The 24,712-nt window shown below is 40.4% G+C and overlaps 1 protein-coding gene across 18 annotated transcripts in view; it reads right to left on the reverse strand.

Annotated features, from left to right (window-relative positions):
- Window positions 1–24,263, reverse strand: part of PTPRK (protein tyrosine phosphatase receptor type K) — a 389,377-nt gene extending 365,114 nt beyond the window's left edge. For 17 of the 18 annotated variants that reach the window (XM_042017411.1, XM_042017415.1, XM_042017404.1 and 14 more), the window contains exon 1: window positions 24,044–24,263. In XM_042017411.1, the coding sequence (XP_041873345.1) occupies window positions 24,044–24,155 (112 nt within the window). In that variant the 5' untranslated portion in view covers window positions 24,156–24,263. Of the gene's footprint in view, window positions 1–23,371; window positions 23,490–24,043 lie in introns of those variants that run through there. The other variant, XM_042017399.1, reaches the window with a different exon arrangement.
- Window positions 24,264–24,712: the final 449 nt, after the last annotated feature.

Genomic DNA, 24,712 nt, shown 5'->3' on the forward strand with positions numbered 1-24,712 from the left:
GATGAGGACAGTCTAAAATTGTAATTTTGTAGCAAAGTTATTAGTTAAGAATGCCATATTCAAAAAGCATGCTATGCTACTATATCTACCCAGGCATTACCCTCACCTTCTTCACAGACCCTTTACATCCACTGCTGAAGATCAGAGATTCCATTTTTTTAGGAGTCTGACTGGTAGAACAGTTAATGCTCCAATTAACACTGAGATAGCTAACTCTGAGTTAGTCTCCAGTGCATATTATAAGGACTAAATAAGAAAAATGTTGATTTGAACAATTATGGGCAAAACAATTTTTAATATTACATATTTAACATTAATGAATTTTGGTATTTAACAACAAAATGAACTTTGGTATTTAACAACAGAATTTAACATTAATGAATATTGCCAATTTTGATTAGGTTGTCACAAACTCAACAAACACCTCTCAGATACATCACAGTGCTCTCTGTCCCTCCAATAAAGAGGGACAAAATCCAGACTGTACTGACAAGTACAGCAACCTCTCTAGGCTAAGTTTGTCTCTTCCCAGAGAACCCCTTTACTTCCCAAACTGGACGTGAATGACTCAACCATGAGTTAAGTCGACAGCACAGGTTCTAGTTTGCCTGCACAATAGAGAACGATAGTACAAATCTTTCTATCGTTTCTCCTAGATATATCCAAACCTACTCAAACAAAACCAAAGAGAGCAAGGAGTTTCAAATCTGTACATTCAAATCCACTTTTCCTGTTCACAATGTGATCATCATGGAGTTTCAATACAGGGATTCTGCCCTAAATGCTGCTGAACTATAAAATCTGACTCAAAGTTTAGGCCTAGGAGAACACAATGCTAAAAATTCAGGTCATTAAGCCAGGAAAAGATATTTTTAAAAGTAATGTTTTCTAAGAGGAGTCTGTAAAATCAGATGCTTGTGTATTTACATGCTCAAGGTCAGTACTAAGTATGACACAAGTTTCCTGTCTAATTTTCTACAAAGTAAATTTTTAAGACCATAGCAGTCACTGGCAAGATTCTTTTTTATTTAATAAATAAATAAATATATAAATAGAATCACTAACAACAAAACACCCTCAGCTGTAGTAAATGCAAATGTGGTAACAGGTTAATGGTAACACCAGTGCTGGTAACACAGAGTGGCTGCGCAGAGAAGTCCCTGACCACATATTTCTGTTAATCAGACTATCAAAATTACCTTAATTACTATCACTTGTCCACTTCAGACACCTTCAAAAACCCAGAAAGCCACATACAAAAGTCCTAGAGAGAGTCGCAATTTCTGTACTGTGCCATTAATAAACTCTGGGGTTTTAGCTGCATAACACTATCCCTCCACAATCAGTCCAAGAAAAAGATTCATCTGTTCAAAGAGTTACAGTTACAACCTGGTTTGCACCAAATGGTACATGGAACTCATAAAATAAAAGTGTGATTAGAAGCAGCAGACTTTACCTCCATGCAACATTGTCAAGACCAAGAAAGCAGGAAAGAGAGCCCTGAAACCACAATCTGAAGAATAAATCTGCAGTGTTTATCATTTACATCTTTAATGCCACCTAATAATACTGCACGTGCAATTACAGTGGAAAGATATAATTAGGATGATTCATCTAGAAGAGGTAGCACTTTCAGTCTTTTATGAAAAAGGACTTACTAAGCTACTATGCCAAACTACATATTTGCTTTTACAAAAATACTCTCTGCTTTCAAATTTATGAATCACTACAGAAACCTTCAGACAGGACTAATGTCATCCAGAAGGATCGCAAAGTTACCTTGAATAAAAAACATGAAATCGTTTCACTTCAACTCTCTCATTAGCCTGTCCTTTTCAAGTCTTCCCATATGAAATTAGTAATGTCATTAACAGACTGCTTCCCTATTTGTCTAACCCTAAAGGAGGACTACTTAGGAAAAAAAAATACAACCTGAAAAATGTTTCCACCATGCTGGCATACTAACTATAGCACGCTCATGCTTATAAAAGTTTTCCACATGCTATCCAAGGAAAGTTACAAACAGACTGACACAAAATAATTGGTAAAAGGGGAAGCATATATTCTAAGTTCAGTCCAGTAAGATTTGATTACCAATTCTGACCTTTTACCACTTGAAATCGCAGGAGAAAAATAACATCACAATGACAAAAACGCAAAACCCTTTAAAGTAACATTGTAACCTTTTCGAGCAGTTGAAAACAGATGTTAATAAAGTGTCAAAGAGGCCACAGGAGACATAACACAGGAGGCATGAGGAGGTTTACATAGAGGAGGCTTACAGAGAATACTGGCATTTGAGTTGGTTAAACCAACATATGGCTGAAAATTAGAGTGCACAATTTTTTGGTTTTCATCTAGGACTAGCGGCAACAAGCATTGCACAGTGCTTCAGAATGAAATAAATTGCATCCTTCTCCCAGAAGTGGATGGAGAATTCTGGAGAATTTCCAACCTTTTAGCTGCAGCTGTAACTGCGAGGAGCCCGGGGAAATGGAGTGGGCACTTCATCCTTCCTAGCCGACAGCAGGCAGTCAACCCAAGTTAAAGAAAAACACTCAGCCTTAACTCTGAAGCCCTAGAAAGCTATCCAGACGTGTCTGATGGGGAAAAAATTGAAAGGTTTGCCAGTAAACAGGTTAACAGATGAAGGGAACGCCTAGGGGCATGATTAATATTCATCACTCTTACCTAGTGGCACACCAACTATGGCCTCCACCCTTTGTGCCTGGACTCGTGCTCACCTGAGCCACAAAGCCAAGGATCTGGAGCTCTCTCAGATCGGGAATTGACCCTGCACTCCCAGGATCGCTGCTGGCCCCGCTGCCTCCCTGCGGCAACAGCATTGCTCCTGGCCCACCCTTCCACCTAAGTAGCACCTCAAGGAATAGGTTCCTGCTGGATTATCAGGCTGGACTGGCAAACCCGGAACAGGGAGGTTCATGCCAAGGAAAGAGGAAGAGAGAGGCACCAAGAGAAGCACCAATTCAGGTCAGCTGCCAAGGAACCTGCTCCTAACCTTATCTCATGGAAAACCAGGAAAAGAAAAACTGCTTGTCATGTTAACCTAGATGCATTAACATTTTTAAGTTTTTTAGACAGCAGTCAAAATCTACTCAAGCTTAGGGAGAAGTTAAAAAGTCCCTTACTTCCACACTCCATTCGTAGAAATGAAGTAGGATTGAAGACACAATTACCATAACCACTTACTTTCCAGAGCACTAAAACCTGTATGTAAAGTTCAGCCCAAAGTCTCATGACAGCCTAAAGCTACCATGAGTAATACTGACTTCCACAGCCGACAAGTCAGGCTTCAGCCAGTCTCTTCCAGCTTTCCTTCCAGTGTCTTCACAGGGAAGTTTGTTACCATCCTCAGAGGTGGCTGAGCAGAAAGGTCACAGAAATACTAAAGATTTGAATGACAAAATCCTGGTGCTAGGGCAATCTCGTACCAGCCAAAGTTTCTGTTTCAGAGGAACTCCAAGATCCTAAGCACCTGCCTCCAGATGCTGGAGGCAGGCTGGAAGCAACCCTCCAACAAATCCCAAAAATGCACTGTAAAAATCAGCTCCAAATTATACATTAGGCCAGACAAATCTATAACCCCATGATGGAATCAAACTTGCAGTTGATAATCCTAGAAAAATGCAGAAACATAGCACCTGAATAAATCAATTTCAACTTGCCATCATGAAAAGTAATTATTTCAGTTGACTCATGGTTTCTCTCCTGGTTTTCCTTCTGTTTGCATTAGTAAAAGCAATTGGAACGAGTGCTCAATAATTAGAACACAAAACAGATGAGGGGTAATAATAATAAACTAACATGCAGAAAAGTTAAAATTACATAAGGATGCATACATGCACCTTATTGAGAACCTTTAAATGTTCCTTGTCTCAGGTAAAAAGTGGAGAGTGAGACATTTTTAATTCACAAATTTGCTACAGGCATCATAGTTTTGGAGAAAACAGGTATAACAATTTTGCAGCATTGCTTCAGCAATGCTTGAAAGATTTCTTGTTTAATTAAGATGTTCTTAGAAACACAGAAGGGGAAATAAATAAAATACCAATCTTCTTGAATGTAAGCAGATTTTAGGGGTTTTTTTTAGTTTTTCATCTAAGAATGCCAAATGCTCTATAAAATTGCCTCTCTCCCTACATTAGAAACTAGCCTGAAAACAAAAACATTCACACTTCTCATTTCTTTCCCTCCTTGTTCAAGCTAGAAGTATGTAATATCCATAATACACATGGCTCCGCAGTGAACTGTGACTTCAACGTACTCACTTGACAATGAAGAAAGCCCCAAGGTCCGTATTTGTAGGAATAAACCAGATCATACTAATCTGGCTCTAGGAATTTCAAGACTGGTATCATATTGCAAGTGGCTACCCACTTGAACATAATTTCTCCTCAGGTTTTTTCTTTCTACTTGAACTGCCAGCAGTGTTAACTCATTCAAGCAGCACACATTACCACTATGGAATCCAAGGAAAGCTCCAGATCATACAAAGAACAACTTCCAATACATGAAACCAAACAGAATTTAAATTTAATTGGTGTTGACATATTTTAAACAAACCAGTCTTCAACTAGCAATTTGGAAGCCTACATACTAGATTTGAAATTATTTTACAAATGCAGGCTTGAAAGCCTAAAAGTTTTTCTTTTATTCAAATTAACAAGCCAAAAATGGGATAGATTTTTCTTGTGAATGAGAAGTTTTAACTGGAAACCACAAAGTCTATGCTAATTGCTTTGGGCAGTCCTGGAGTATTCTCTGAATGGGGTTGCTTAACTTTCCTAAGCACAGTCAATTTAAAAAGAATAATCAAGAAAAACCCTTTAGAGTTTAAGCATTTTCCCAGAAATTCCAGGAAATTAAAATTCCAATCATATAATACCAAGTATTTCAAGGATGTTCAATAAGATGCAATACTGGCAGTATTTAAGAATGGGATCCAAAGTCTAGGCCAATAAGTAGTGTTTTAACATTTTCTTCATACTTCTTTTAAATCACAGAGTGGGGAAAAATACAGAATAATAAAAAAAAATGAAGACAAATATCCTATTAAACACAGTCTTCTGGTTTTGGTGCTTCAACTGTTTGTCAGCTTCTCATTTTTTCCTCATTTTCATCAATATTATGGGATTTCCTATTTAAAAAGCATTTGAATCATCATTATTCCTGAATTTCTGAATGGCAAGGAGTCATCAACAATGATGTACTGTACCAAAAAAAAAAAAAAAAAAAACAAAAAAAAAACAAACCACATATGTGGGTCAAGAGCACTATCATTCCAATGGGAAATGTTACCAGCAACCAGTGGGAGAGAGGGTTTTTCCCCCCATCTAAAGCAACTTAAGCTCCTGATCTTTCTCAAATCAGAATTTTAAAGCAAACATTTTTTGATTATCTGCATATTTGCCCTCAGTGTCTATTTTCATGACAACAGGCTGCTAGCCATGTGCAGTTTTCCAGAGTGTGCATCAAACTCTTCATCAGACTGAATTTACAGCATGCAAATTACTGAAATTATAGCATGCAAAAGAGGAACAGAAGTGACAGGACAGTACTCAGTAATACATACATGGGATATAGAAGTGGAAGCAAAATCCTACAATCACAACAGTCTCCAAGGTTAGTGTTATGTAACCCCAAACTGAATGCACTTTAAGTGAAGGACTCTTCCTTCAAATATAGCAAATGTGATATTAACTAAATGACATCGAATGATCTTTGCAGGTAGCACAGATCCCATAACAGAAGGCATTTTGCCCACAGAAATGGCTGAAGAATTCTGTGCTAGCTAAACGAAACAGAACTCAATCCACTCTTTTAATCTTGTAGTTAAGCACCAAGAAGCACAATAGCCAATCAAAATTACTTACTTGGATATTAATAATTTACATTGAACCTACAGAAAATTACTACAAAATTTTGCACTGATCTTCTACAAAACAAAAGTGTCTGTACTTCTGGAATGAAAGACTGCTTCCATTTCAAATTCTAAATTCACAACAAAGTCATCACTTAATTTATCATATATTAAAACAAATACAAAGAGGTAACTACTTTTCCCAAATACAAAATAGCCTGAATATATTAGCTCAAAAAGTTTTGACAATATGAAAAAGCTTGTTTCACAAATACTAGTATACATCACATCAAACACATCATGCACAAAGGTGTTATTCTGTGGGCTGTTTGAATTTGAGGGTTTGGCAGAGGGGGCACATTTTCCTTGGTAAGCAGCTGCTTGTTTCTTGATTTTTAACCATGAGAAGGTTGCCTGTAACAATTTTAGAGCACACAGCTTCAAGGAGACTTTAATCCCTTTCAGAATCTGCCAACACAGCGTGCTCACTGCTCGAACTCCCACTGGATTGGTTAAAGCGGCTGAAGGAGTTAAGGCCCCCTTTGCTAAGCAGAAGCACGGCCATCCACTGTGGTCACAAAGGAGTAAACACACTTCCCTCTCCATGATCTGCATCTTCAAGCTCTGACCGGGATTATTAGAGCAGATGGTCATGGATCACAATTCCTTAAATTGCCCCAAAACAGATCACTAGATGCCTCGGGGACCTTAGTTATCTGAAATACTTCTGAGGCTAAAGCCAACCAAGTCTCAAAGAAAGCACTACACAAATGATAAATCAGTCTTGCTGACAGACCTTAATGCCATACTTTTAGTTAAGTGTCTGGTGTTTTGTAGGGGACACCCCTTCCTACACATTTCCTTATTGATAACTTTAAAAATAGCCTTGTACTAAAAGCTACGCAATTTGCACAGCTCAACTTGAATAAGCATAATATATCATCTGAGTTCACACTTCTTCTCAAGTAACTTTGTTGGAGAACCTGAAAAATATACCTTCCTGATACACTGAGGAAGAAGGCTCAACAGGGCCTTCAGAGACTTCCCAAAAGAGAAGGATAAAACAAGGGCTCAACATTAAAAAAACAGAGATTTGACATTTATCCTCAGCAGAGCAAGGAAGAGCTGAATCATATACCTACCTTATTTTAATCTTGACAAAAGTGTTTATGTACCATAGGATGACATATTGGAACAATGAAAATTAGTCTAAATTATCTCTAAAGTCATTTTACTTCACTTTGAAAAACTTGTGGAGCCTCTTTTTCCAGAACTAGTCTACTTTAATCCAATTTAACCTAATCCATTCCTAAGGTGAATTACACTAAACTGAATTTTAATACAACATTTTAATACAGAATGAAAGCAATCCACACAGAATTTTAACATGATTCAACTAAAACGTTTTAAATTAATTTTTAATTTGAATGTGACCTTATTGTCACATATGGACACATCACCTTCACGCATGTTTTGAGAAAAGGTCTGGCAACAGAGAGAAGTGTATTTACACACATGTCTGTGACAGGCAGAAAACTTCACATAAGGTGTCCTCTGTGTTGGAAAGGGAGTTTTTCATTTCACCACCTCCTTCAAAAAGCCAAGGGTTAAACAGGCATGAGAGGTTTTACCTCAGCAAGTGTTGAATACAACTGTAAGGTGCCTCTTTCGTGGAGCAATGGAAATCACATGGAAGAACTTTCAGACATCCTCTTACTAGGAGAGCTATGCTTTCCATATAACAGAAGCAAGAAGTCAAACTCCAAACCCTTGCTGTCTTCATGCTTGATTTGCAGAGTGAATCAAGTTTATAAATGAGTTTGCATGAAGAAGCATAAATTTTGCCCAACTCACAGAGTTGGGGGGGAGGGGGGGGGGGGAAGGAAAAAAAGCAAAGAAGTCCATGTGTTTCTGCAAACCCGTTCCTGGGTTAGATGTGAATGTATCATTTCACAAAAAAAAAAAAAAAAAAGAAAAATCCAGTCTGACTGCTCAGAGAAGGAGCAAAGGTTATCAAAATGTCTCTCTGGAGCAGAGACCAGCCAGCCATTCTGCCAGGCTGGAGCCTGCACTTTCAACCTGCATCGACCTGTTCCCACGCCCCATGAAATTGCAGGGTACAGTTCTACTAGAATCAAAGAAGTGTTGCTTGTAAGACACCTCTGGAGGCCATTTAGGCCAAATATCCCCTTCAAAGCAGAATTATCACCAAGACTATAACATTAGCCACAGCTTTGTCTAGCTGAGGACTGAAAGCCTCAATGGACAGGGGTTGCCCTGGGCAGTCTGTTCTGCTCTACCACCCTCCTACACACGAGCAATGTTTTATAGTACTCAAGCTGAGCCTCCCAAGCTGCAATTTGAGTCTACTGCCCCTTACTGTATTATTTGCTGCTATCAAAGAGATGGTTTCTGTCATCTTCATAACCACCCTTCAAGTTCTTGCAACCTCCTGTTAACATTATCCCCTTACTCTTCATCTTGAGACTAAACAAGCCCAGCTCCCTTCAGGTGCCCCTTGGAGATCACACCATCTAGGACACACCATCTAGGCCCCAACCTCAGTAACTTCCCAAGAGGCTTCAGCTTCCCCACATCCTTTGTGACCTGGGAGAGGGCAAGAGCCACAGTTCCCAACAAAATACTCCAGACATAAGTCACCAGCACTGAGTAGTGGGGGACAGCAGCTTGCCACAATCTGCCAGCTACAATCCTCTCAGTGCAGTCCAGTATGTAATTCATTTTGCTCACTAAAATAAAAAATTAACTAAAAGCCCCACGGAAGCAAACAAACAAACAAACAAAGAAACCTCACACGCATACCCAGCCAGCAATGAACCACAGACCCCTTTCTCGCAGGGCATCACCCAGCCACTATCCAGCCTGCACCCACAGGTATTCCTGCTGCCAGGATTGGCCCATGCACTAATGTTCTTGGTCCAGATGCCGTTCACAAATCCACTCAAAATTAAATCATCAACCCCAAACTATTCTGGCTCACAGTAACATTCCATGTGTCCTGATTAACACAGCAGAAGAAAGAGACACCACAACTTACTCTGTAAATAATTCTATTTCAACGACAGCCACCAACAGAACCAGGAGCACTGGTCACCCTCCATTAGAAAACTGGCATTGAAAATGGAAAGACAGCAATAAGTGGTAGTGTAGGTATTGTTACTATAACATGAATTACAATTATGCTTTTCTTTCGAGTGCCTAGTGAAACACACAACTTTGATAGCTGACATCCACATGACTTCTAGCCAAAGGAAACTTATATGCCTGAAAGATTTGATGCTAAAACTTGGGGATGCAGGGGAAGATTCGAAAATTTTTCTTCATCATCAGATATACTCAGTGTGCAACCAAATATATCTCATCTGGAATTGTATTTTGAGATAACTAGTTTTATATACTTCCCTGACTTCTGTGAAAACATTTACTAGGAGAACTCAAGAAAAAGCAGGGCAACTAAAGTGTTAAATACAGCATTTAACTAAACCATAAAATAAAAAAATCATATTCCACTGTTTTCTAACAGATAAACTACGAAAAATTTGCACTTCCCTCCTTCTAAAGAAGGATCTCATCTCTGACACTCCATGCTTTTGGGAGCTGTTGCACTAACAGAGGTAGAAAAAAAACTGTCTCGCATGTTAATAATGACATCGATCCTCCATTGCTTAATCAGAAATCTGATCTGCTTATTAGTTACTGTGCAAGGAAGAGGATTAAATATGAGAAGAGTGAACTTGCCACAATATGCTTTGCAACATTAATAAAACATTCAATAGTAGTTTTGTTGCTAAATCTGCTAAAGTAAAATGTTCAAATGGCCTTGGAAGAATCTATTTGACAACAGAACATTAGTCTCTGATAGAAAGTCAAGGCTACTTCCTATCCAAGTCCTATAAGATGATCTCCTTGAGACAGAGAATGCATGTATATCTTCTTTGCAAATCACATTTTCCTTAGTCTGTGCGATATTAATTTCCTTGGGGGTGGACACCTCCATGAAGTTGCAATGGTTCATCTCCTGGTTCTGGTCAACTCCTGTTTTAATCTCATTTCCAGATCACACTCTTCACACATAGTGAGATATTAAACTCTATAGGGGCAGACATCTCAGCTGGTCTTAGCATGCAGCTTCCCCCCTGCTCCTGGTCAATTCTTATTTTAACTCCAATTTCCTATGATTTATATTCCATTTTCAAGTTTAATATATTCTACTTCATTTTTACCAACAACTCTTCTCTCTCCCTCCCCTACCTCTTTTCAGAGATTTTCACAGGAAAACTACTAGTTTGGCCCCATTTACCAACCATTTCCCTCAAAATCATTGTAGGTGTTACTGATGTTATTGCCAGGCTGAGACGTTATTGGTGTCTTTACAAATAAGTGTTATTACCATCAACGCTACTTGCAAACACACTGACATGCTTGCCTTATTAAGGACTAGTTCTCTCAGTGGGGTATAATTTTGTGCAGTCTTGCTTCATATAAAATTTCACTTACCTGTTGCAGGATGGGATAACCCCACACCTAGGTAACAAACTAGGACATCATTTAGAACATAAGAAATTAAAGCATAATGCCACATTGTACACTCTGATTGAGTCAAGTCTTGGTGCTAAATGAGGGGTATAGTACAACAGAAATCACAGGAACATAATGAGACTAAAGTACTTCAGGTCTCTCAACTATGAGTATCACAAGGGGCAACAGAATCTCAGAGAGGAAAACAGAACCAGAGATCTACAGCCTGCATGATATCTGCCTCAAACATTTTGAGGCCAGTCTTTGCTCTTCCCACCCAAATAAAGAGCATTGTATGAATACAGTATTTAATTTCACTATCTAAACAAGCTTTCAGTTTTTCCTGCCAGGTTAGCTTCTTGGCCTTGAAAACACTCATCACTAAATTAAGACATCATCATCGTCATCTCTTATTTGCTCACCACTTGAAAAGCCTACTAGCCAAACACTTAAAACCACAGTAGAGATGCATGTTCGTGAAAAGGGGAAGAGACATAATTTCAAAAATATTGTTACTTTTTCAGAGCATGTTCCTCTTCAGTTTTTTGTCCTGCTGATTTTTATACACTCTCTAGCAGGGAGCCTGTCTAGTGTCCTATAGTTTTGGGGGTTATTTTGTTTGGTTTTTTAAAATAAGTCGTACCTGTGTTGGGAATTTGGTTCAAAAGAGAAGGAAAATAAATGCCTTGATTGCCATTTACCATTAGTTTGTTTCTCAGCACAGTTCTCATACGGGTGAACTTCACCACCACAGTCAGAGACGAGCACACCAGAAGATCCACATCTGAAATGCTCCAAGACTTCTCAGGGAAGCTTGATTCAAAGTTAGTGGACTGTGTACCATGAGATCCTTAGGAATCCAAGACACCAGAAAAAAATGAGCCTACAGGAAAGAGACTGTGAAATCTGAGGTAACCCTGCCTGGCTACACCACATGCAATGGTTCCAAGTGCCTCACTTTCTGTAATGCTTCAATTCTGCAACCAGCATCTGTTGCACTAGATTGCTTGCCAATGCAGATACGGCCATAGTCCTTCTAAGACACAAAAACAGAATTGCACTGAGAGGTACTAGCATCACAGATAAAACTGGCAAGATCCTTCTAATTTCTTTCTGGAGCAATTCATAAGTTTCCAAGACCAAAATACAGTGCAGCTAAGTATGCAGACAGCTCTACCCAAACATAACTTTATTTTGCCTTTGGAAATTATTTTTTTTAATGTTTCTATTCACAGACATTCAACATTAACAGTTTAAATTAAAAAAGGACGACTTCCTAGTTATCCAAGCCTTTCATTTCAAAGTTTTTGGAAAGCAAACTGAAATACAGAACATTTAGCCAAGCTTTGACTTCATTTAATTTTACCATGTATTTGCATTTTCATACATGGTCTTTACTGCTGTCTGTCTGTTAGGCTGCTATCTTCTGCAATCCATTAGCCAGTTTTCAAACACTGATTACAGTTCCCCATTAAGAATATCTTCTTTGCCCATGCATTTTATCTCTTGCTATTATAACATTTCATCATGCCAGAATCTGTAAACTGCGTCTGAGAACAAACTACTCTGTGTCTTAGGTAAACTGATCAATCATATGTGAAAGAAAGCAAAATACTCCAGGGACTTAGAAGTATTTATATATTTTATCATGTATAAACACATTCATCAAACAGCCACTGGGTCCATTTATGAGCTATACATCAATTACTGAACATTTACATAGAAGATACAATCATTGGTAGTTTATCTTTTATACTGCTAAAGGCAAATCCTCTTAATTACAACTTATTTAGACAGAAGTTTTTAATATGTGCAACTCTAATGTTCTTAATGTTGCTATACTTTCTCTGCTTTTTCCCCTGACAGATTACAGAAATCCTAAAGTTCAATCCCACTCTTTTCCTAAATTGTGTTCTGAACTGCAAAAGTATAAGGAGATAGCAACTTCTCTGGACCTAAACATAGACAAAATAATCTTTTATATAAGAAGGACCCATTTTGCTTAAATACTGAGGTCAAATACTGCCTGCTCTTTCTTAATTCTTACCCAAAGGAATGTAAATTTAATCAGATACTTAATTGCTACAGTTGAGAGACGCAGTAAACAAGCAGATAAGAGAGAATGTAAAAGATGGACAGGAAGAATACCATGATAAACCATACACAGTCATCTTTAATGCAGAATGTCTCAAAAAAGGATTAGGAAATAAATAGAAACCAGTTTTACCTGGATTCCACCTTGACAAGGCCTTTTTAATATAGTAAACTGGAAGATAAAGGTACCCTAATCTGGGAGTTTAAAAAACCCCACACCAATAAAACAAAAGCTGAGCAGACACATGGAAAAAACTGGAGAATTATCAAGAAAGTGATCAAAACCCCCTGCCTACCCGTAGTTCAGTCTTAACTAAGAAGGTATTCATCCCACAGGCTGGTAGGCTAGTTTGTTTTTCTGACCTCTTTCACCTGGCAATACACTCAACATACAGCACGAATAGAGCTGTTTAGAATTTTATGTATTACTGCCCACAAACCTGTCAGTGTAACAAGATGATGATAAAATACAAGTTATTCCTAAAGTACCAAAAGCTGAAGAGCAGCAACAAGGATGGGCTTAACTTCTTTCATTCTCAGTCCACATTTTGTGTCTTATAGAGAAAAAAAGGCATCCTTCTCATTCATGGCACAGTACTGAAGAAATTCATCCGCTTCAAGATTTCTGTAATAGATTTACAGATCCCTTCTACCACTTCTTAATTTTACGCTACTCTTTTTCAAATCTTCTATTTTGTTAGCACAGCTAAAATGCTGCCACCATCACAAGACTTGATCCTCAACCACAAGACAATAACTGATGTGGAAGAACATGTAAGGGGACTTGGGATCTTTATGGTTTAAGGACTTAGTTATTACAAAATTGGGATCCCAATACTTAATTTTGTCCTCCAATAAATATGCGACCAGTTGCTTTTCCTTCAAAGACAAAGGAGTAGTGCACTTATGCCTCCCCTATTCTTCATAAATCAAAGTAAGATTATGTTGCTTACCCGTTTTCAAAGTATTATTCAAGACAAGAAATTCTCCAAAACTACTTTCCACTACAGCTTTGTTGCAAGTACTACACAAGCAGTGCCCAGGAAACAGTACTTAGTAAGAACTTAACAAACTGCCTATTAGGTAATTGACATCAGTACTGTTGTGCACTTCAAAAGTGAATAAATTTGTTATTTTATTAGGGAAATAAATAAACATTTACCAACTTCATTCACTTGTTCCTGTGTCCTCTGGGGTCTGCCTAATAGAGAAACTCAGTAAATTTGAGTATTTTCTTTGCCTTTTGCTTCACTTGCTAATGATGGTATTTGTTTAGGTTTAGGTTCACGATGCAAATGCTTCACGTTCAAGAGCAGTGGGGTTTTTTTGTTGTTTGTTTAATCACATATTCACTTCCACTAAAAGATAATTATTCTAATTCTTTCAACTTCTTCATCATAGAAAAGGACTGGCCCATTAATTACTTAAGGTTGCTTTCAGGTGGCAAGAGTAGCTGTTTAAAGAGATGGATGGCCAAAATTATTTCCCAGAAACTCAAATTATCTGGTACTTGTTTTCATTTCCATTTCCATGCTTAAGCAAACAGAGAGAGATGTTTATGCTTAGCATCTGGATACTATCACTATGCAAGCAAAGCAATCCAACAGATATTCCAGTATTCCTAGGGTCTGCAAATGTCATTATTAATCACAAATGCTACTCTTTCAGGTTCACAGCCTTGTCACATAGCCCATAAAGCTCGGACCAAGGATTTTAAAATACATGGTTTCTGTCAACCCTAAAGCAATGTACAGACTCCCCTCTTTTGAATGCTCGTAAAGAACATCTGTGCAGCCTCTCTAAATGAGAGCATAATCCTGCCCTTCCAAAATGCTGGTCATTTAATGCAACTCCTTGTTCAACATTTGACAGAAACACCAATAAATCACCAAAAGAGTTGAGCATTTGGAGTATAAGCTCAAAAAACGCAGATAAGTGAGCCAGAGAGAACAATCACCACCCCCCAAAAAGCTGTTTAGTATATCCATTTCAATGCCTTTAAAACAACCTATAAACTGAGTCTGGTAGTTAACTGCTGCTGTGCAGACAACAGGATACACAAACTGGCCAGGAACTTGCTCATCCCTGGAAAGAACTACAGACCTGGAAGCACTTCATGCCTTCAACATGACTCAGAAGGAGCTGTTAACCTACCCTACAGTACTTAACCAAATCAGCTTACAGGTATTTCAAATGAAAGGAAAAAGAAGGGGAAAAAAAACGGGAGAGAAAAAAAAGTACTGGGAATAACACACCACCTAGGAATGCAACACCTTCCCGCTTATGTAAGAAGAATCAAAGCATTAAACCATTAAACTAACTTTATCAAAGGAAAAAGTCAGCCACAGTGGCCAATAACAGCATCTAAAGTCAGTAACTACTAACAGAAGTGGTTCAAAAATATTAAAAGTTAAAACAAAAACCAATTTGATTAACAACTTCTCACTTCCAGGTTTCAGCCACCTCAGTCAGAAAAAAACCCCACCTTTAAACCTTTACATGCTGTGACATTACACCCATCTATTTAGCCTGTGTCTACCAGGAAAATTATAATCCCTTTCATTACCAAGCCTCGTTTCAACTGATTCAGAAATCCAAATCATTACACGCCAAGGGTTTTGCTCTTACCTGGAAATTATCTTTCTTTAATTCACACTTACATATCTACTTACATTCTTACAAGTAAGTAAAGCAAGGAGACAAAGGGTTTTCTTTGTGGTGGGGGTTGTGAATAGTTTGCTATGCTATCTGAAAGAAAAGGTAGCAAGGAAGAAAAGCCAACCCCTCAGAGATTTACAAATGCAAGAAACTTAACATAAATAGACCTTTTGCACTAAACAAGACCACACACACAAAGTATTCATATGCTGAAGAGTTGGCCAGCCTGTGGAATGAGTTTTCAATTTCTAGTATACTCACAAATTGAGTCAGGACTGATTACTGGTAAAAACTAACTGCAAGGAGAATATTTGTTTGGCTTTTCTGAATTGGCTAAGGAAAAGACTGAAAAGATAATTTTATTACAATTCTGCTGTGCAAGAGTGGAAAGCCTCTTTAACTGGAAATTTTCTAGCCTGGAAAGTGAACATGGAATGCACCAAACCACATTGTCGCATAAACAAAGACAGATACAGCTAACCAGTTAAGCAAAGGAGCACACAAAAATTTCACGAAAAGTCAAATTATATTTATACTCAACTATTTATTTATACCTAACCATTCTGAGTAAGGAATCTCATCTACCTTACCTCCCTTCACTTATGGCACAAAACATTAAACTCTTCCAACAAAAAACAAGGACAGCCAAGGAGGTTAAAAAAAAGGGGCAGAGGGGGCTGTCACAAGTGTCTAAGGTCACTTAAAGAAAACACTGGCCTGGGGAAGGTGGGAGGCAGATGCACCACCACAGGGACAAGGAGTGTGAGAACAGCAGGGAAAATGACAGTCCACTTCTTATTTCAGGTATGGGGGAAGGGATTATGGGACCAATCATTCAGTAATGCCGAAACTGGACTGGCGTCTTCTGTTTACTTAACATTCTTAAGCCAACACCATTATTTCCTCTGTAAAACTTATGACAAATAGCACTGAAGTTAACACAACAGTGTTTTGATATGTATTGTCTACTTACAATGCATGCAGCACTCAGACTCAAGCATACTAATTGGAGAGATGTCTGAGAAAGTACATTCTGCAATTGTAAAAATGCATTTCTTCTAAGGAATCAGAAGTTGAACAAAACATAAAACTGCCTTTATTTTTATAAGAAAGTGTCCCTTTAAAGTATTTTAAACAGAGTGATGGCAGTCAGCACTGACAACTTATCTAGTCATGAACTCAGTCACATTTCTTCAGCACTCTCATGGCTGATAAGTGCTTTCACATTTACAAAGAACAGGCAAATAGGATGACACTAGGAGAACCAAGACAATTTTGATCTTACTCTAGCCTAATATCACAGAGCTGTGATACAGATACAATGAGGTGTCAAAATACAAAATCAGAGCATTTTTCTAATTAATAGCGACAGGGCAACTCTCTGCCAGGTCTCGTATTTTTATTTTTCACTGTAGTGAAGAAGGCAAAAAACAGCCTAAAATTTCAGAGCTTTAATAGTCTTTTTTCTTTTTTACTTAAAACCATAAATCATTTAAAAACAACAAATATCATAAACCACACTATAGTACTCACAAAAAAGCACAACCTCTATTCAGAAATAGTAATACAAAAAATAGTTCAAGAAGTCAGTTATCCAGTCAAAAATTGAACTCTGAGCAGTTTTGAATTAACTTGAATTACAGCCACAATTCTTCTTCATAGCATTTTTCTCTTCTGGTTAATATTCATCAGTCGTTTTTACTGTTACAGAACAAGTGTTTACACACAAAAGAAAGCATACAACTCCACCTCAAAATAAATTGAGTAACCAGTGTGTAATAATTAGAATGAACATAGCATAATTTCATTGCAACAGAACTTGGATTGAAAGTATTCAACAGTGTCTCATAAGTCAGTAGAATTAATTTCATGACACGGTAGTTGAGAAATGGCTTCTTTTCCTACTCAATTAATAAATATAATCACATGTTTTTAGTAAGTGGCAACAGAAGTAAATGACTTTCTGACAAACTGAAAGGTCCAATCTTTCATACACTGGCTAACAAAAATAACCTCATATTACCTTAGTACTGGACAAAGAATTGAACTTTTCCACAGCACCAATCCTCAAGAAATTTAATCCCTCAGATCTTTTGCTGAAAATGCAAACACAGCTTTCAACTACATGGCCTCCTAGTAAGAGCAGACTAAGTGGCTTGCAAATACATAGCAGGTATGCACTATAGGTGACTTCAGCTGGGTAGTTCGCACAATTTTAAACAACTAGTTTAAAGCCACCTGTAGTCAAGGCTTACCAGGAAACAGCACAAGGTAATGACCTCTCTGACCTACAAAATTAGGTGTAGAAGGACTTTATGCTCAACCAGATGATGCAAATTTTTCACCAGTGCCATTTACCACTGCCCAAATAGCTCACTCTGGCCTTTAGAAACCATGGCCATTTTTCCTCTTCTACCCACATCCACATCTCATGAGCAATCCTATTTAAAAACCCCAGAGTATGGGCAAGGATAGATCATGCATGGAAAAATGTGGAAACCACAGAAAACAGCTGTAAACCAGTTCCTGCTGTGCCCCAAACTGGGTGTCACAACATCCTTTAATTCTAGCCTTGTATCTAGGTGTCATCTCCATCAAGTCCTGTTGCTTGACATCACAATTGCTCTCTACTAAGTGCCATGAATAGGCCACTCCTTGCTTATACAATTATATAATAAATGCCTTAGCTACCTATTAGAACAAAAGAACACATTTAAGCCCATTTTACTCAGAGCTGCATGTCAGAAACACTAGCATAACGCTGTCATCAGTTGGTGCGCAGTCAGCCAGAACGCAGCCTCAAACGCCTTCACCCAGCCTAACCCCTCCAGCTCCAGAGGGAGCACCAGGCCTCTCTTCCCACCTCAGTCTGTGCCCTCCTGGCCCCTGCTTGTACTTCCTCAGCTGGCATGGTGAGTAGAGTGTAGATCCAGTGTGACTCAAAACAGTGCCAGGTTCACCTCACATGAGCTGCACTGCAATTACAGCTGTCAAACTGAGCCTTCCCACCATCAGCCCTCATCCTCCCAAACATCAGTGAACCAATAGGGAACTAATCCCAAGCCCCATCCTCCCTTCAAGGAGATTGGCATAAAGCTAAACCAACTCACCCACAGGCCACTTGATGGCCAGACCTAGCACAGGCAAAGACCCGAGAGCTACTCAAGTGATAGAAATGCCCCCCTCTGTGGCAGCAGTAATTTAGATTAGTTTAACAGCATAGGCAGATTGCAAATGAAGCTCCAAATCTGAGCACACACTTCTGAGAGCAGCACTACAAAGGCATCTTTTCATGACCATGATAAGCTATGACAGAAGGGATTCCATCAGCACCTGAAAACACAAGGTATATCCTAACTGACTCAGCTAACAGAACTGAAGTAATTTTTTTATTACACATTCAACAGGATCTGTGTTGCAAAAGAAAGAGTAGAGATTTCACCAAAACAGATGCTGACGCTCAGTCACATACCATCTCCTGAGAGGTGAGATGACCTAGAGGTCTACCCAACAGAGATCATACAAAGACATCGTAAGGACTCAAGAGCAGGAAGCAGCACCACAGCAAGGCTGCAGATCTCTCTGCATGTTAATCCAGACACTGTCAATCTTTACATGTAAGAGGATAAACTCTTTTTAACTTACTTGTATTAACAAGAGCATCTCAAGAAAGAGAAAGAGACAAACTACTGTGGTAAGCATTAAACTCTCCCAAACACCCAACATGATGTCACAGGTCCTTCAAGAGCCTTGCTTAAAATCTCTCCTTCCTCCAAAAGGGCTGGTTAAAGACTCTCTCCTTCCCAAGAATTCTGCTGTCCACTGTCACAGCCACATCACAGACCATCATTTAATGCAATATCTCAGCTCTTCAGTAATGCAATAGTTCCACAGATGTTTCAGCTCACAACCAGGAGTGAGACAAATGGTCAAAAAAGCCAAGGAAATGACAGGAATGATCACACTATAGATAAGAAACAGAACAGAAATCATTATTAAGGGCTGTATAAACCCATTGGGCAGCTGTCTCACAGATGCTCTGAGCAATGTAGAACTGGAACAGAAAGAGAAGGCTGATAGAGTATAAAAAGAAGGTATGGAATGGTAGCTTCATAGAAGATGGCTACAACTGGACTTTTCTGACTAGAAAAAGAACGGTTGAGATAGAGTGAAAAAACTCTGTGTAGCATGAAGAAGGCAAAATGGGATAAATTATCATTCATCTTTTAATACAAGAGCTAGGATATATGAAATACAACTAGCTATTTCAAAAAACAAAGGACCACAGCTTTTCCCATACAACTCATAGATTCCTTACCAGAAAGCAAGGCAAATGCTAAAAGCAATACAGGCTGAAAATGTCATCAGGCACAATCATGGTTACAAAGTCCACTTACAGTACAAAATACTAACACTTTGTCACTGTGGATAGACAATAATCAGAGGAAGTCACTCACCTTGACAAAAATCCCTCTCCCCAAGTGCCCACCATCTGAGACTGGACTAGGTGGACCTCCCACCCCATCGTGTGCAGATCCTCCCTCCTTGGGATTTTTAAATTTTTATTAATTATCATAACTAGATCTTAAATAAGAGCAAGACCTCTTCCTTGTTTTAAGGTGCACTGTGTACATCACTACCACACTAATCGAGCAGTATTGTAATTTCTCAGAAAAAAGGGACTAAACAGGACTTCCGGGGTCATTGTGTTGTGGGTGCTTTCAATTTCACATGAATCAGTTAAATTCCAATTAGAAAATTTATATCCATTGTATAAGTGTAATATGGCACTTGAAAATACAGATAGACAAGTAATCTGTGAACCAACAGTGCCATGGAAGGAACTGAATATATAAAGAGAAGAAAACATTTGAGAAGGAGGTGATGAAAGCAAGAAAATAATTTCACTTCCAATTTCACTCATTTTCCATATAATTTGTCAATACATTTTAACAGTTTGATGGGAAATAAAAAAAGCTACTGATAAGTCTCTTATACATAGACGCCTACCTGCACCAGTGTCTCTTGTATATCTCGTATATATGCAAATTGTAGCACATTCAAGGTAAAATGTGACTGAAGAACCTTTTGCTGTTCTGGTGGCAAAGAGCTAATTTGAGTTTGATTACTTTAAAGTATTTTTCAACATTTTCAAAGAGCTCTCAGTGTCTTCTACTATAGGATTACAAACAAGAGATATGCTGGTTACAATCTTCATATTATTCTCTGTAAGTATATTTAATGGAAAAAAATGTTATTAAACAAATAATATCTTCTATTTTATCATATCAAATTTCTGAATTAGATTCACTCCCAAAAACAGACTATAACTATTTTATCAGGGGAAGGGAAAATGATTAACTTAGAAATATTTACTCTTACATGTTCATTTGTGACACTAACTATTTTGCATGCAAAAATCTAAGGAATAACTATTCTAATAAATTACTTGAACTCATAAAACATACAGTGCTTTTTATGCTTAAAAAACCTGTGGTCTGAAATACCACAGTTAAATACCTTCAGGTAAGCTGATGCACATAGAATTTTTATCCTCATATCTTTTATTTAGTAATTAAAAACCCCACACACTTGCACAGACACCATCAGAGGCAGTGCAATGCATATTTCTATCAGCTAGCTGACAAGCTGGCAACATTCTTCCAAATTTTTTTTTTAAATATTCCTTTTTTTTTTTCAAATTTGAAAATATGCAAATTGCTAAAAATAATATTCAAAAAATATAAGTTTAAAGTGATTGAGTTGTGAAAACAAGCTGAACTTGTTCTTTATCAAACTGTAGGAGTTGCAGATGAAAGGAGGTGCTATATAAGGAATAGCTAGACTTCAACAGAGAACACACTGCCAAAACATTTTGGCCTAGATTCTGACAGGCACGCACCCAAGTTGAAGGGTCATGGAAAGCAGCGGTGTAAAGAAACAATCTACAGAGACCAGAAAACATTACACTGCGGATTATGGCTGTGTTGGGGGGAAGGGGGCGGGGGAGAAGAGCAGAGAGAAGCTGCTTGGGGTTTTGTTTGCTTGGGGGCTTTTTCATTTGAAATCTGGGGAGAAAAACAAAAGATACAATGTCTCGATTATGCACGAAGGGGGCGGAGAAGACATACACAATTTCTAAGACAGCAACAAATTACAAAATGTATCTTGTTCTTTTTCCTAAGTTGCTGCTGCTCCTTCTCATTTGCTTTCATGGAATATGTTAGGAGGAAGAACAGACGGCAAATCATCACACGCAGTTCCCAAAGAAGGCCAACTTTCAAAAAATTCATACTAATTTGATTAGACCCTTAATAAACACGTCAAAGTTTTTATGAAGAATTCTGGATCTTGCTATCGTTCATGCTCAGGAGTAGTACAGAGCATCATAAAAAGGAAATAAAAATCAAATTACAATGAGAGAGAGATTTGTGAAAGGTCCAGACTGATTTAATACCTTCATTAATGACAAAGGAAAATTAACAGTTTTCAATTCTTGCAGCTCAGACAAGAAGAATACTAATAAAAAGGGAGCTAAGAATCAGCTAGGTTTAGTTTAACTTGGAAAAGTACAGGCTGTTATATTATGGTGAGGACGGTGGAAGGCAGTCAATGAAAGATGATTGTAAAACAGTACCTATGTTGAACAGTGGAGATGACTAGGTATAAAACAGATGTTCCAGTGTGCACCAGAGAAACTTCTCGTTATAAGCTACAGAAAGGCTCTCACTGGAACAGCCATACGAACCCAAACCTTTGTGTTCATCCACTAACACCAGGATAAAGAAGTCTCATCAACAGAATCACAAACACACACACACACACCCCCCAAGGGACTGACTTAGAATAACGAAACAAAGTTTGTGGCAGTTACCAAATTCTGTAGGGCATAGCTCTACTTGTGGATATCAAATGCATTTAATAAGAGCCCAAGAACCATACCTTAAACTGAGTACAATGATAGAACCAGCTACTAACAACTCTATTTTGCTAAACCTTCAAAAAAGTCTGAGTGTCTCCGATTAATAAACCTCCGGCTGGCTCAATACATCAGTATTCTTGATACTTGGCAGTAGAAACTAAAGTCTCTAGCTACTGACATGCTATACACACACACACACAAAAATTAATCTTGTGTTTCCTAGATACAATTGTTCAACTCCATGACAAGCTTCACCTACTCTGGTCAGAAGGATATTGAACGTTCTTTTCCACTTACCTAACACATACTCTACAGTACCAACCCGACTCCTTGAACTTGCAATTCCAAAATGGGCTGCATGCCACATTTTTAGCATAAAATACCACAGACCATATAAGTTATCAGAACTTCCTACTCTCCTTACACCAGTGAACGAGCTTATAAAAAAATCTTTACGTAAGTGTTACCTTTGGTGTTAACATTAGTCTGATGAGTTAAGAGTAAAGCAAAATCACTGGTCTGACTTAACTATGGTTTTGAATGAAAAGATATTACGCTTGGGAATATTTTATTTTAGCTGTTTCTACAACCTACCAGCTGTGTATATGGTACATTTCCCTTCCCGGGTAAAGGGCTCGTAGGCGCTTATGTAATTTTACAATTCTGACACAGAGACGTTAAATTATACACACCAAAGTCAGACACACAAGGATGGATATAATCTGTTCAGACCAGCACTGCTTCAGCGTATTTCTTAATCGATGACATTTCAAATGTCTCAATTAAAAACTAATTTATAGGAGGACCAGGAGGAAAAGAAGAAAAGCCCCTTTAAAGTCACATCACACATCAGTCCTTTAAAGTCTCAAGAGTGTAGATACTTTTATTAACGGCAGTTTTCAAATCAGTAGCCTATGATAAAGATCTCAAATGCCTGTCCAACTGATGCACCCGATGCATTCGCAAGTACTATTCAAAAGAAAGTGGGGGAGGGAAGAAAGAAAAACAAGAGCCTTAATTCTATTTCAGCCAGTCCTTCGCGTAACACTTCACGCCGCGAAAAATAAGAACACGTTCACGATAAAGCTTCACCCCAAGCAAACGAAGGGTGCTTCATAAACTATAGCGGAGCAGGTGGGGGTGACGGTCCGGCGCAAGAGTCCCCAGTGCCCCGCATCGCCCCGGCGCAGCACGGGAGATGCTGCCCCCTCTTCCCGGAGCGGCCGCTCCAGCCCCGGACTCTCTGCCCCGAGGCTCCCCCGGGGCCAACAACTCACCACCGCGCCGGCCGCAGCTCCCACCGCCCGGCCCCGCGGGCTTTAATTCCGCAAAACCCCGTGGCGTTGGGCGGCCGGGGAGGAAGGGGCGAGAAATTCGCATCTTTCACACAAAACAGACGCCGACCCTATCGGTGCTTTCCGTCCTGTTTCTCACCCACCAGTCTTTTTTTAGTGTGGGGAGGGGGGATCCCAGTGGCCCCCGTGTCTCCCCGCCCCACGCCTCGGGGCGAGGGGAGCGGCCGGGCTGCGCCCTCCGCGCCGGGCAGGGAAACGCCGGGAAAAGTTTGAGCGGGGGAAGGGGCGACAACAGCTCCAGCCCCGCCGGCACCTGGGAGGCTGGCCGGGGGAGAGAAGGAGGAGGAGGTGAGGAAAGGGAGTTTGTGAGGCGCTCGAAGCCCGCGCTCGCCCGCCCCTGCGAGCCCCGCACCAGCAGCCTGCGCACACGCGTGGGTCGCCCAACGCGCCCCGCAGAGCGGAGGCGGTGGGGGTGTGGGGCAGCCCCTCTGCAGCCCCACCGCCGGTCCTCGGGGCGGGAGCCGGGCCCCGGAGCAGTGCGACCCTTCCCAACCCTCTCCCCTTCCTTCCCCTCCCTTTCCCGGCAGGCAGTCCGGGCACGACACGACCCCGGCGCGCCGCCCGCCCTTACCTGGGCGCCGAGCAAGAACTCACCTGCCGAGAGCTGGGCCCGGGCCGCCCCGAGCAGGGCGGGCGAGCTGCCGGCCAGCAGGGCGAGCGCCGCCAGCAGCGGCAGCGAGGCGGCGGCGCCGGCCCCCCTGCCCATACCGACTTGCGGAGAAGTTTCTGAAAGAGGCCGGGGCTGCCCCGGCCCGCGGCGGCGGGCGGAGCGCAGCTCGACCTCCCCTCTCGCCGCGGCGCCTCGCCAGGAGACCCCCGCGCCGAGGGGCGCCCGCTGGCCCTGGGGCCGCCCGCTGGGGCAGCCGTCTGCGGCGCGACGAACGCGGCGGCGGTGGCACCGACTCCCCTCGTACTCCGGAGTTACTTTGCTGCTGGGCGAGTGGGGCGGGAGGGAGGAGCCGAGCGCTCACGTCCAACCCCCGCTCCCCGGCACTTGGCACGGGGAATGTGGGACTCCGGCCCGCAGCCCGGCGCGGGCGCAGCGGCGCCCGGCAGCGCCTCCTGCTGCAGGCGCGGGGGCAGCACCGGCTCGGATCGGCGCTGCCCGGATCGGCTCCGCTCCCCTCGGATCGGCTGTCCCTGGCGCGGCGCGGCTCGGCACGGCTCGGCTCGGCACGGCTCGGCTCGGCTCGGCTCGGCTCGGCTCTTCTCCGCCCTCTCCGGCACGGCGCAGCCTGGCTCGGTGCGGCTCCGCTCGGCTCG

This window comes from Corvus kubaryi, unplaced genomic scaffold (assembly GCF_017639235.1).
Source record: "Corvus kubaryi isolate FWS band 111438036 unplaced genomic scaffold, C.kubaryi_AGA036_p1.0 split3-73, whole genome shotgun sequence".
Lineage (NCBI taxonomy): Eukaryota > Metazoa > Chordata > Aves > Passeriformes > Corvidae > Corvus > Corvus kubaryi.